The 12,582-nt window shown below is 48.7% G+C and overlaps 1 protein-coding gene across 1 annotated transcript in view; it reads left to right on the top strand.

The window, feature by feature from the left end:
- Nucleotides 1-12,582, top strand: part of TSPOAP1 (TSPO associated protein 1) — a 2,768,302-nt gene that overhangs the window by 1,240,422 nt on the left and 1,515,298 nt on the right. Inside the window, exon 21 of the mRNA XM_086954028.1 lies at nucleotides 10,387-10,407. Coding sequence (XP_086810154.1) covers nucleotides 10,387-10,407 — 21 coding nt within the window. The remainder of the gene's footprint in view (nucleotides 1-10,386; nucleotides 10,408-12,582) is intronic.

The raw sequence follows: 12,582 nt of genomic DNA on the forward strand, positions 1-12,582 counted from the left end.
CCGAAGTTACCTAGCCCAGGGGCTGCGGCTGCATAGGTGTGAAAAGACATCGGAAACCTTAGTTGACGAACCAGGAGCCTGAAAGAAGGAGTTGCTGGCAGGCGACCAGTGAAGATTGTTCGATGGATCCAAGCCTGGATCGAAGATGGAAGACACCTGAAAGCAGAGGGGACCAAGTTCTTAATCACTAGCCAGTGATTGTGTGGGCACCAGGATGGCACCGGGCGATGTCACCTCGACCAGGTGAGTGGGCGACGCTGGGCTCTGCAGTCTCACGGACCAGGAGGCGTTGTCGGCGACCAGGATGGAGGTGCGAGCTGTCCCACGATGGTGGATGCTGTCGACGTCGCTGGACCCAGGGTTGGGGCAACAAGTCTTGGCAAATTCAAGCCCACGCGGTGGACCTAAAATGGTGTCTGGAGTGGATCAGGAGGGTCCGGGGTGCTCCTCTTTTGGAAGGGAGCAAGGGCCAGTCTGGAGCAACCAGACTAGCAGTGGTGATGTCGTCGGTCATCGTCGGGAAGGCCACAAGCCAGCGGGCTAGTAGCCAGACAATGCGGTGAGCAGCCAAAAAGCAGAAGGGCCCCAGGCAGATCTCGTGGATGCTGGGGGGCTGGTCTTCGGTGCTGGTGCTGCTCAGGGTCGGGGCTTCTCGGACCCCAAAGCACTCACCAGAGGATCCCTCGGCGGTCGTGCTGGATAGAAGTCGTGCAGTTCTGATGAGGGCCGGTCCCTCGAGGTCTCGTCGCACCTACTGTTCTCAGCTTAGTTGTAGAGGTAGGTAGAAGTCAGAGGTGCCAGGGAAGCCGGGTCTCATCGAGCTGGTCAGTCGGATTCCGGAGGAAGGACGTGCAGCAAACCGCAGAGTTCTTAGATGGTGCCTGCGGATGCAGGGTGACTACTCCTTAGCCACAAGGGAGAAATCTTGAGAAGAGGCTAGAGTTCCTTTCGTGGAAAGTAGTTTCTTGATTCAAAGATGATCTAATTTGGAAGGGTCCCCGCTCCTGCCTTTATCCTAAAGAAAGGGGTGGGTACGCGACTAGGTCCTGCCCTAGGGGTGGGACCAGGAAGGGGGTGGTTACACCCCTCTCCCATGCCGGACTTTCCCCAGGCCAGGGGTTGGTGTGCCCCTGGAACTGGTTCTAGCCGGCAGATGCGTAGTGAGCACCGGGGTGCCACTTGCAGTCACCTTCCTGTAAAGCCCTGCCTACCCAGGATACACAAAACCCTGTCTGGGATGGTGCTAGCACCGCCCCTGACAGGAAACCCTTTGTCCAAGCTCCCCTCGCTGGAAGGACTCCCAGCTGCAGGGGGTCAGACTTGTGTCTGTGGTGGCAGCATCCATTTTGTGATGCTGAGGCTCGAGTTAACTTTAACCGGGGTTCACTGTTACATACATGTCGTGTCCCTCTAGAAGGGTGGAATGCTAACCCCGTCGCCAGAATTGGCGAGGGGTTAGTATTCCAATTCGTATGACACCTTACTCGACATGTTTTGATAAAGCGATACCAAAGATAGCATTTAACCGCGAGGATTATAATGCACTTAAGAGTATATGGTATGCGTTATCATGGAACAGCTATTAGGAATTGGTTCCGCTAGCTGCAAACGGGCTCAGCTCATGCCAGAGCACCATCTCACACGATTCCAAGCAGTCTGCCTTCAGGATTGTCAAGGCCTGCAATAGGAGTGACTGATAGGAATCTGTGTGTCCATTTTAGGGTTAGATATAGGTATACTATATCTAAAGCAAGGGGTGATTACACCAACTTGCCCCAGCTGTCGTGCAGCCAGTTGTGTCAGATTTAGATGGCCATCCAGGGGTGGCATAATACATGCTACAGCCCCTGGTAGGCCCTGGGTACACCTATGCCCTGAGTTACAGGGTCTGATAAGGTGGCCCAGTACCAATTGGAAATGTACCTAAGGTACATGGAATCCATTTTAGAGAGAGAGCAGTAGGCCTGGGGTCCTGATTGGCAGGGCCCCAGGTCAACTAAGTCGGAAAACCAGCAAAACACCAGGCAAAAAGTTGGGGGCAACCATATTCAGGTATCCAGCTTCCTACACAACCCCCCCCAAACGAAAGGAGATAAGAGTATCCTTGACCAGGTAAGCCTATATTGCCTGAGTGGCCATATGAGGTGGTACCTGCACTGGCATGGTTACCCCCTATATCATGGTCCACTAAGCAACCCCTCACCCTAAGTGTATCTGAGGGTCTCCACCATAGGGAATCACTACATGTGGTGTGCTTTGGCAAAGTAAAAGGCTGGTGTGGGAATGGAGTACTGAAGTGAGACTCCACTACTGTTGGGCTCAACTCCCTCCAATCACTATCCACCATATGTGCCTTTCTTTCCAGTACTGAGTTGCTATGAGCTCTCAGGGTCAACCTCTGGCTACCTAAAGCTGGAGGCTGAGTCCCTCTGTTTGGCTTACTGGAGGGACAGGTCAGGTTGGGGTTTTTAGGCCCCAGGTTTGGCTGTGCCCAGCAGTGTCCAGCATTGGGAGTTCCCTAACTAAGTTTAAGGGGGATCCCTCAGGAGTGTGTTTTATTTTCACTTGGCTAGGACTACTAGCTTCAGTGATCCTAATCTGCTGATTGGGAAGTTCTGGACAGGGGGCCCTTTGGGGTCCACCACTGGCCTTCCTGACCTCTACAGCCCTGGGCTGACTGAGGCAGGGTAGAGAGGGGCAGGTTACCTGCTCCAGACTGGGTCCCACCTGGGAATGTTCCACTGTCATCAGGGGCTCTGCCAGGCTAGGCCTGACTACCTCTGGGGCAGTTCCTTCAACAGGGGTAGAGTCAGTTCCCGGAGGAGGCTGGCTCTCACCTAGTGTCTGAGAGGGGGAAGACTTTTCTTCCTCCTCAATGCTCTCAGTTTGAGTGGAGTGATCCATTGTTTCAGGCTTCACAACACTATTATCTGTCTGAGTTTGAGCTGTGGCCATCACAACTCCACCAACCTTTTTCAGGAAGGGACTCAGTTTGGGTTTGGGCTGTGACCATCACAGCCTTGCCAACCTGTTCAGGAAAGGCATCTTTCTGGGACAGGGCTGTGACTGGCACAGCCCTCCTGACCTGTTCAAGGAGGACATCTTGGACTGGGGCTGTGGCTATCACTGCCCCACTAACCTTACCATGGAGGTTTACCATTTTCAAATGGGTTTCTTGCTCTACCTCAGCCCAGGCTGAGATCTCTAAATCATTCCCCAGTAGGCAATCTACAGGCAAGTTTGGTGACACCGCCACTCTCTTGTGACCAGTGACACCTCCCCAGCTGAGGTTTACCACTGCTATGGAATGATCTCTCTGCACTCCATCAATGTTCACTACCTGGTATGTGGCACCAGGTATAAGTTGCCTTGAGGGGACTAGGCTCTCAGCCACCATGGTGATGCTAGCCCCTGTGTCTCTGTAGGCCTCAACTTTTGAACCATTGATGAGGGGCTCCTGTCTGTACCTGCCCAAAGTGTTGGGACAGGCTGTGAGGTTGGCAAACCCCATGCCAGTCTCACAGACAAGAGTATCTAAGTCAGGGGACCTGGTTAGGCCAGAGTCCCCAGGCACTCCCAAGGAAAATGCACCCAGATTCTTGGGGGCACTCCCACCACCTGGGGGATTACTACTAGTAGTAACAGGAGGCTGGGAAGCTTTATTTGGGGGTATGTTCTCCTTATTGTTGTTGGCCTTGGGACAACTGCTGTCACTTTGGTAATGGCCTACCTGTTTGCAGGTATGACAATAAGGTTTCTTTTGGGTTTTGGGAGAAGTTTGGGACCCACCCTTTTCAGAGGGATTTTGGGGCCCTGTGGTTTGATCAGGAGATTTATTCCCACCCTTCTCTTGAGGCTTGGTTGATTCCTTCTTTTGGTCACCACCCTGGTTCTTAGGCCTGACCCTGGTTCTGACCCATTTGTCTGCCCTCTTACCCAATTCTTGTGGAGAGGTCAGATCAGAGTCTACCAGGTGCTGGTGTAATAACTGGTTCTGACAATTACTTAAGATTTGCTCTCTCATAATTAGATTGTACAATCCTTTAAAATCAGTAACCTTACTTCCCAGTAGCCAGCCTTCAAAAGCCTTAGTGGCACAATCAACAAAGTCAGCCCAATCCTGAGACTGAGTTTTCTGGGTGTCTCTGAACATCAACCTGTACTGTTCAGTGGTTAAACCAAACCCATCAACCGGTGTATTCTTCAGGACTTGGTAATTGTTAGCATCCTCAACTCTAGTAGTGAGGAGCTTATCTCTACCTTTGCCTTCAAAGGAGAGCCACAAGATAGCTGCCCACTGACTCTGGGGGACACACTGGACAGTGCAGGCCCTCTCCAAAGCAGTCATCCATTTGTGGATGTCATGCCCTTGTTTAAAGGGGGGCACTATCTTACTCAGGTGTCTAGTGTCTAAACTCCTGTCTTTATCTCTAGGGATAATGCTGCCACCAGTGGGGTCTGCCCCACTCAATTTCTGCTCTCTAGCAAAGGCAAGTCTTTCCTTGGCAAGGGCAAGTTCTTCCCTCTCAATCCTCAGATTGACTTCCCTCATCTTAGCTTCATGCTCTCTTCTCTGAGGGGATGTCATCCCTCTGTGAGAAGAGGCCTGAGAGCCATTGGTGCGATTGGATCTGTTAGAGCCTCTGGAGAGAGACCTAACTCGTCCACTCCCAATGTTAAGCCTGCCTGAGAGTGGGCCTGGGGGTCCCCCAGTTCCATTCTCATGCATGCTTAAGTTGGTCTTGGTGAGCCTTCTGACTACTACCTGACCTTTGTCTGCCTCATCCCCTGACAACTCCTGATCCTCTTCCTCTCCTTCACTTCCTGTTCCATTGAGGTTGAGGTAAGGGTCCCCAAGGGTTCCCTCTATGGGGGGCATGCTCCCATCTGGATTAGAAGGGCCTGTGTTAGAAGCTCTCCTGGCATCATAGGTCTCTAAGAGACCTATCAGAAATGGGATGGTAGGGTTAGAACCCTGTTTTAGCTTCCGGGAGGTACACACTTGTCTCATCTCCTGGAAGCTAAGAGCTGCATATCTTGACATGACCTGTGGAGGGTCAACTGACACAAGGGGAGCTTCTGAATTCTCTCCTTTGTCAGACATGCTTTTCTAGTGAGGTGTAAGTGGTGCACTTACCTACACTATTTGTTTGCCTACTGATCCCTTGCTAAGAGTTGTAGTCAGGGTGTGCTAAGCCCTGTTACACTACAACAGCTGGTTCAGTAGAACTCAGAGTATTCTAAGCTAAGTTATATGTACCTTGGTGCTTATGTGATCTTTCAAATGATATTCTTAGGATACGTGTGCTAAAACAACAGCAAGCTCAAATCCCAACCCCTGCTCACCAATGTGAGAAGTTGGCCTGATATATAGTGCTCACTATTCTAGTGATCACTGTGTATCATACCAAACGACCCTTATTGATGATTGGTTGTAAGTCAACCTTATAGACCAGCAATCCTAGTAGCATGGACAAGAGCAGTCTTTAGGCTAAACTCTAGAGGGCGTGTTAAGCCAGCTGTTATACCATCACATATACCCCTTGAAAACCAAGTGACAGGACACCACACAAGTTGTTATGAAAATAAAGGATATTTATTTATAACAAGTCTACCCTGAGCTCTTTATGAGTCAGGGAGCTAAGCACAATACAAAACTCTTAAGAAAATACTTTAAGTTGCACAATTTACACAAATGCCCGAGGGGCACAAAAAACCATATACACTAAAAGTGGAATGCGAAATACTAGCAGGTAAGTAACAAGATCCAGAGGCTTCAGGATCGCTAGGACTACACTACTGAACCCTAAGGTTAGGAGCAGGAGGCGTAGGGAGATCGGGTGCAGAGTGTGCACTCTCACGCGGGATGCGGGACAAAGTCTATGGATGCTAGTATTTGTAAAGTTACTGTTTCCGGACAAATCCAACTAGCTAGACTGAAAACGAAAAAGGATCTGGACACTTGGATAGTGAACCTACGTTGGAGCACCGAAATGCTCGGGTTACCTAGCCCAGGGGCTGCGGCTGCATAGGGTTCAAAAGACGTCGGGAATCCTCGAAGTCTATGGAGTCTGAAAGAAGAAGGTGCTGGCAGGCGACCAGTGAAGATATTCGGAGGGATCCAAGCCTGGATCGATGATGGAGATGACCTGAAAGCAGAGGGGACTCCGTTCTTAATCAGTAGCCAGTGATTGTGTGGGCACCAGGATGGCACCGGGTGAAGTCACCTCGACCAGGTGAGTGGGCGACGCTGGACTCTGCTATCCCTCGGACCAGGAGGCGTTGTCGGCGACAAGGCTGGAGGTGCGAGCTGTCCCACGAAGGTGTCTGCTGTCGGCGATGCTGGGACCAGGATTGGAGCAACAAGCCTTGGCAAAGGCAAGCCCACGCGGTGGAGTCAAGATGGCGTCTGGAGTGGACCAGGAGGGTCCGGGGTGCTCCTCTTTTGGAAGGGAACAAGGGCCAGTCTGGAGCAACCAGACCAGCGGTGAAATCGTCATGGTACGTCCTCAGGAGGGCCACTAGCCAGCAGGCAAGTGACCGGACAACGAGGTGAGCAGCAAAGAGCAGAAGGGCCCCACGCAGATCTCGTGGATGCTGGGGGGCTGGACTTCCGTGCTGGAGCTGCTCAGGGTTAGGGCTTCTCAAACCCCAAAGCACTCACTCGAGGATCCCTCGGCGGTCGTGCTGGTCAAGCGTCGTGCAGTTTTGAAGATGGCCGGTCCCTCAGGTCTCGTCACACCCACGAATCTCAGCTGGGCTGATGATGCAGGTAGAGGTCAGAGATGCCAGGGAATCCGGGTCTCGTCGAGCTGGGCAGTCTTGATCCGGAGGATGGACTTACAGCAAACCGCGATGCTTACATGGTGCCTGCGGGTGCAGGGTGGCTGCTCCTTAGCCACAAGGGAGAGTCTTCAGAAAAAGTCAAGAGTTCCTTTCGTGGAAAGTAGTCAAAATTCAGAATTATCTAATTTGGGAAGGGGGCCTGCTCCTACCTTTATCCTAAGAAAAGGGGCTGGCACGCGACTAGGTCCTGCCCATGGGTGGGACCAGGAGGGGGGTGGTTACACCCCTCTCCCTTGTCCGGACTTTCCCCAGCTCAGGGGCTGGTGTGCCCCTGGAACTGGTTCAAGCCGGCATATGCACAGTGAGCACCGGGGTGCCACTTGCAGTCACCTTCCTCTCCGCCCTGCCTACCTGGGATACACAAAAGCCTGTCTGGGATGGTGCTAGCACCGCCCCTGACAGGAAACCCTTTGTCCAAGCTCTACTCGCTGGAAGGACTCCCAGCAGTAGGAGGTCAGACTTGTGTCTGTGGTGGCAGCATCCATTTTGTGATGCTGAGGCTCGAGTTAGCTTTAACCGGGGTTCACAGTTACATACATGTCGTGTCCCTCTAGAAAGGTGGAATGCTAACCCCGTCGCCAGAATTAGCGAGGGGTTAGTATTCCAATTCGTATGACACCTTACTCGACATGTTTTGATAAAGCGATACCAAAGTTAGCAAATAACCGCAAGGATTATAAGGCACTTAAGAGTATATGGTACGCGTTATGATGGAACAGCTATTAGGACTTGGTTCCGCAAGCTGCAAACGGGCTCAGCTCATGCCAGAGCACCATCTCACATAATTCCAAGCACTCTGCCTTCAGGATTGATAAGGCCTGCCATAGGAGTGACTGATAGGAATATATGTGTCAATTTTAGGGTTAGATATAGGAATACTATATCTAAAGCAAAGGGTGATTACACCACCTTGCCCCAGCTGTCGTGCAGCCAGATGTGTCAGATTTGGATGGCCAGCCAGGGGTGGCATAATACATGCTGCAGCCCCTGGTAGGCCCTGGGTACACCTATGCCCTGGATACCTAAGGTATACTGTACAGGGACTGATAAGGTGGCCCAGTACCAATTGGTAAATGCACCTAAGGTACGTGGAATCCATTTTACAGAGAGAGCAGTGGGCCTTGTCAACTAAGTCGAAAAACCAGCAAAACACCAGGCAAAAAGTTGGGGGCAACCATAGTCAGATATCCACCTTCCTACAGGTATGCCCAGGCGTGATTCCCTTGCTCACTTTGCCACTGGATTCATGCTAGCCTGGCTGAAGAAGGGTGACATACCCTGAATCGGTCCCAGGATACTTATTTCCGGTCCAGGGAGGACCTGGCCTGGCAGTTTCGTCTGGACTGTTCCCATGTGGCACAGGGACTGATTTGCATATGGCTGGGTCCAAACTGGGGTGGCGTAGTGGGCAAAAGAACGATGGATTTAACCCAGATCTTTTGACTGGGGGAGAATGTTTGCATTGTCAGCATTCCGTCCATCATTTGTTTTCTGTAACACATAGCACCTGATTGGCTGAGAAGGATGTGGGCCACAGACTTTCTGCACTTCTCCCTTGTTTCCTCACTCTGTCTTTCACTCTGGATGAATATTCTCTCCCATTCAGAGTAGCAAGTTCTGCACCCCAACCTACATACTCTCCACCTTCATGCGTGAAGGTTGAGTTGGGGCATCTGCCTATTTCCAGCTACCTGCTGTGGTGGTTGATGTCATTCCTGCAGCTCATTGGCATTCCACCAAGATGGTGTACTCGGGAAGGTGGAACAGTTTTATGACTTGGTGTGCTCAGTACAATGTGGATTGAAAGTCCAGTTGATTTTCTTATTGTTAGCCCAACAAGGCTATGTGGTGTGGACTGTCAAGAGATACCTAGCAGCCTTGTCGGGATTTATCTGCTTTCCTGGCCAACCAGCGCTATTTAAGTTGTGATGCATTCTCTAAAAGGTCTGACAAACATGTTCCACCCAATTACATTTGTCATGCCTCAATAGAACCATAATTTAGTGTTACATTTTTTGAGGGAGTTTCTGTTTGAACTTCTTCACAGTGGGTTGGTTCAGGTTTTTAACTATTAAAGCGTTTTTTCTAGTTGCCATAACTTAAGCAAGGTGGGTCCACAAATTGCAATTGCTATGTTCCTGCTCTAACTTGTTTTTTCCCTGACAATTTGGTGCTTTGAACTTTAGCTGCTTTCCTACTCAGGTAGTGACCCCATTTTAGCTGTGTCAGTCAATTGACCTATCTTCATCTTATCCCCTTCTATACACATCAAGGAGGAAAAGAGGTTGCACAGGCTTGACCCAAGGAGGACGATCAGCTTTTCCATTAACCGCACCAAGTACTTTGGAACGGAAGATCTGCTTTTCATTGGGCATACAGCAAATAGAAAATGTAAAACACTGAACAGAAGAGTACACAATCTAAGTAGTTTATTCTATGCATTGAGTTGTGCTAAGATTTTTCCCATTAAGATTCTCTGGTGGGAGACAGGGCTCATCCCGCCAGGGATAACTTTTCCACCTCTGTATTGGCCAGAGGAAACCCTGCACTTGATATCTGCTGGGAAGCAACATGGGCGTACCTTCACACTTTTGCAAAGTGAGATTGGATGACTGTTTTGCCCGTTCACTTTTTCAGGACCTCCTGGTATACACCTCATTTCAAGCCCCATGTAGAAGTAACATATTTCTTTGGAATCTATTCAAAAGGGGAGAGAATTCTCGGTACAAATATCCTTCAGAAGAAAAAGTTATGTTTAGTAATCATCTTTCATTTGGATGCTTTAGCTACCTTCAGATTCCTCACTTATCCCTCCCTACTCCCTTTCTTGAATAATGGTCATTAGCCAATTCATAAGGTCTCAATGGTCTTATTCTTTCTGTAGTTGCATAAACAAGAGTCTAAGTATTTAATGGACTGCACCCTTAATTTATTGATGTTGTTCTCATCATACCGCCTTCTTAGCGCAGAACAAATACATAGAAAACAGACATTGCAATGCTGGTGGGGCACTTTATGGCTCTGTAGATATCACCATGATGTTGCCTCCATTATCAGCATGGTAGAGCTGTGAAATGTTTCTGGATTCAGTCTGCGCGGGGGATTCAAATGATGAGGAATCTGCAAGTAGCTGGAGTATCAACCAGAAAGGAAAGTAACTTTTTCTTTAGTAAAAGTAAGGGCTCGATTACATTATGTATTAGTCTGACAGGTTTTCATAGTCAGTTGCCAGTTGAGTCCTTGGAAATCTAGCTGGATCACTGTTAAATAAACGAGAAAATGGAGATTGTGCAAGTGTGAATATGAAAATGGGTGTACTTGTTTAGAGGATAGAATAGTAGATAGTAGTGACTTTCCAGAGATCAAGTATGCCACGTGAAGCAGTCACCAAATAAACTTTTACATTGTAACTCATTAGTAAGACTTAATGTTACTGGTTGTTATGGACTTTTCCTTTACTTCTAAACCCATTGTATTCGTTTAAAAGCATGTTAAAGGGTGATATTCACAAATGTTTTGTTTGCTTTTCTATGCTCACAGAATACCTTGGATTGTATGCAGGTACTGATAAACTAACACCCTTAATCTTTACTTCTATTTCAACCATATCCTCACCTTTTGGGGCTTTGTGCTTTGTAAATTCAATTCCTTAAACCTAATTACAAGAACATAGTTTCAGTTGTTTTCTTTATTTGTAGTTTACAAAACCGTTTCCGAGGCCAGTTTTGTTGGGAGGATTGCAGGAAAGTATTTACTACCTGTATAGATCAGTGCCCTCCTTCAGGTCTGCTCTGCTTTTGCAACATCTATAGCATTACAACAGTTATTCCTATAGATCATAATTGCATGTTTAAGACATGCACTTTACTGTCTTTCGTTGTTTGTTGAACGCTTGTCATCTTCAATAACATTGTTTGTAAGTGGTGCTTTACTTTACAGACAAAGCACTTCTTCATGCTCCAACAGAATTATGTTTTACTTGAAACACAAACCCAGACCTTTAAGTCTTCTTATTGCTCATTACCGTTCGTTGAAGTACCAGTTTCACTACAATTGTGGTTTTCTTTTAAATCTCTGGTCTTACACAACCATGGTACCTCCAGTTTACTAACTTTGTCCAGCTAATTTTGCAGGAAATCACTCAATACTCTTCCAGGGGATCCTCATCAAAGTCATAAGCACTGAATATCCAACCCTCGTATTTATATGTAAATAAAATCACATATAAATAGCTCCACATATATGTATGCACATATATCATTTTTTCTCACACCAATGCAGCCCCAAAAATGAGGCTAAACAATGTAAATACTCATACATGCACTGAATTTGCAATGAAATAAAAAACACATTAGGTCAAATAGCCCTTGAACTCTGTGTTTTAATGAGCAAAACACTCATAAATTCTGAAAATTGTTAATAAATAGACATTGTTAGCCCACAGGCTGCATTGTAAAGCAATATCACAGAAAATGAATCAATTTTCAACAAAAACTGGCACCGTGCCTTTAAGGCAGCCATGACCCCTGGCTTCCCAACATGCCTCAGGGGTGACAGTTAGGTCGGTTGTTCTTTCCGGCTCCTTCAGTCAGGACCCTGGTTTAACAGCTCCCACTCTTTTTGACTTTCTGTCAAAAAATACTAGTGATTTTCTTCAAATTTTACGACGTCTTTTAGGCTTAGAGTGTTAGTGCTGCCTTTTTTGAGTTTAAAAAAAGGAGTTTTTCTGTCAAAAATGCCTTCTCTTTTTGACACCTGCCCTTTCTGTGGGAAGAAGAAGGCCAGGGCGGATACACACCCTGTGTGTATCCTCTGTCTCCCTGAGACACATTCTGCAGACAATTGTGAACACTGCAAGAATCTTTCTAAGAGAACCCTCAAGGATAGAGCGAGGATAAGGATCTATGGCCTCTCTGAAAGAGGTAGGTCTCCTAAGAGATAGAAACAACGAAGGACGCGATCGACATCGAGAGCAGTCCCGACTTGTTCACCTTCGGCGTCGAAGCATCCAGCGACGACGAAGACGGCGTCAAAGACGAGTCATCTTCCTTCGGCGATGAAGACTTCAGTGTCAAGGTCCAAAGTGCCTGCGCTGACGTCAACTGAGCAACGTTTGGCGTCGAGGGAAAGGTCTCTGTTGCCGCATAGGAGCTCAACGTCGAGACAGGCGTCGTCACGCAACATTACAGGCCTTCGATGGCAAAGCTTCCTCCGTCGACGCCTAGTCATAAGCGTTCGACGTCGAGGCACACTCCGTCAACGCATCATCACTGGCACCCGATGTCTAGGCAGTGGACGTCGAAGCACCCTCCATCGGCGTCAAAGCATCAACTCTCGACGGCGAGTCGGTTGTCGTCGACTTCTCAACGTCGAAGTCCGACGTAGAGGCAAGTCTCTCCATCTGAACCCCAGAGGCGTTCGACTTCGAGCCATAGATCTCCGCAAGGAGAGGTTAAACTAGCCTCGGTGCAGCTTCCATCATTGGTGTTGAGGCCAATCCTGCCCAGGTCCACGTCGATCAAGAAAGCTACGATGTCGAGTTTGCCATCTCCGTCACCAGGTCGCAGTCCGTCGTTGCAGCAGAAATCTCCACAGTCTGCGTTGGCGGCAGAGGGAGAGATGACCTCAGGGAGGCACTCTAGACCTACTGACATTCTCCTGGGAGCAAGAGTCCTCCTGCTAAAAAGAAGAGGGGTCCAGCGGATCAGGCACCACGGAGTGGCTCAAGATCCTGCT

Source organism: Lissotriton vulgaris, chromosome 2_1 (genome assembly GCF_964263255.1).
Source record: "Lissotriton vulgaris chromosome 2_1, aLisVul1.2, whole genome shotgun sequence".
Lineage (NCBI taxonomy): Eukaryota > Metazoa > Chordata > Amphibia > Caudata > Salamandridae > Lissotriton > Lissotriton vulgaris.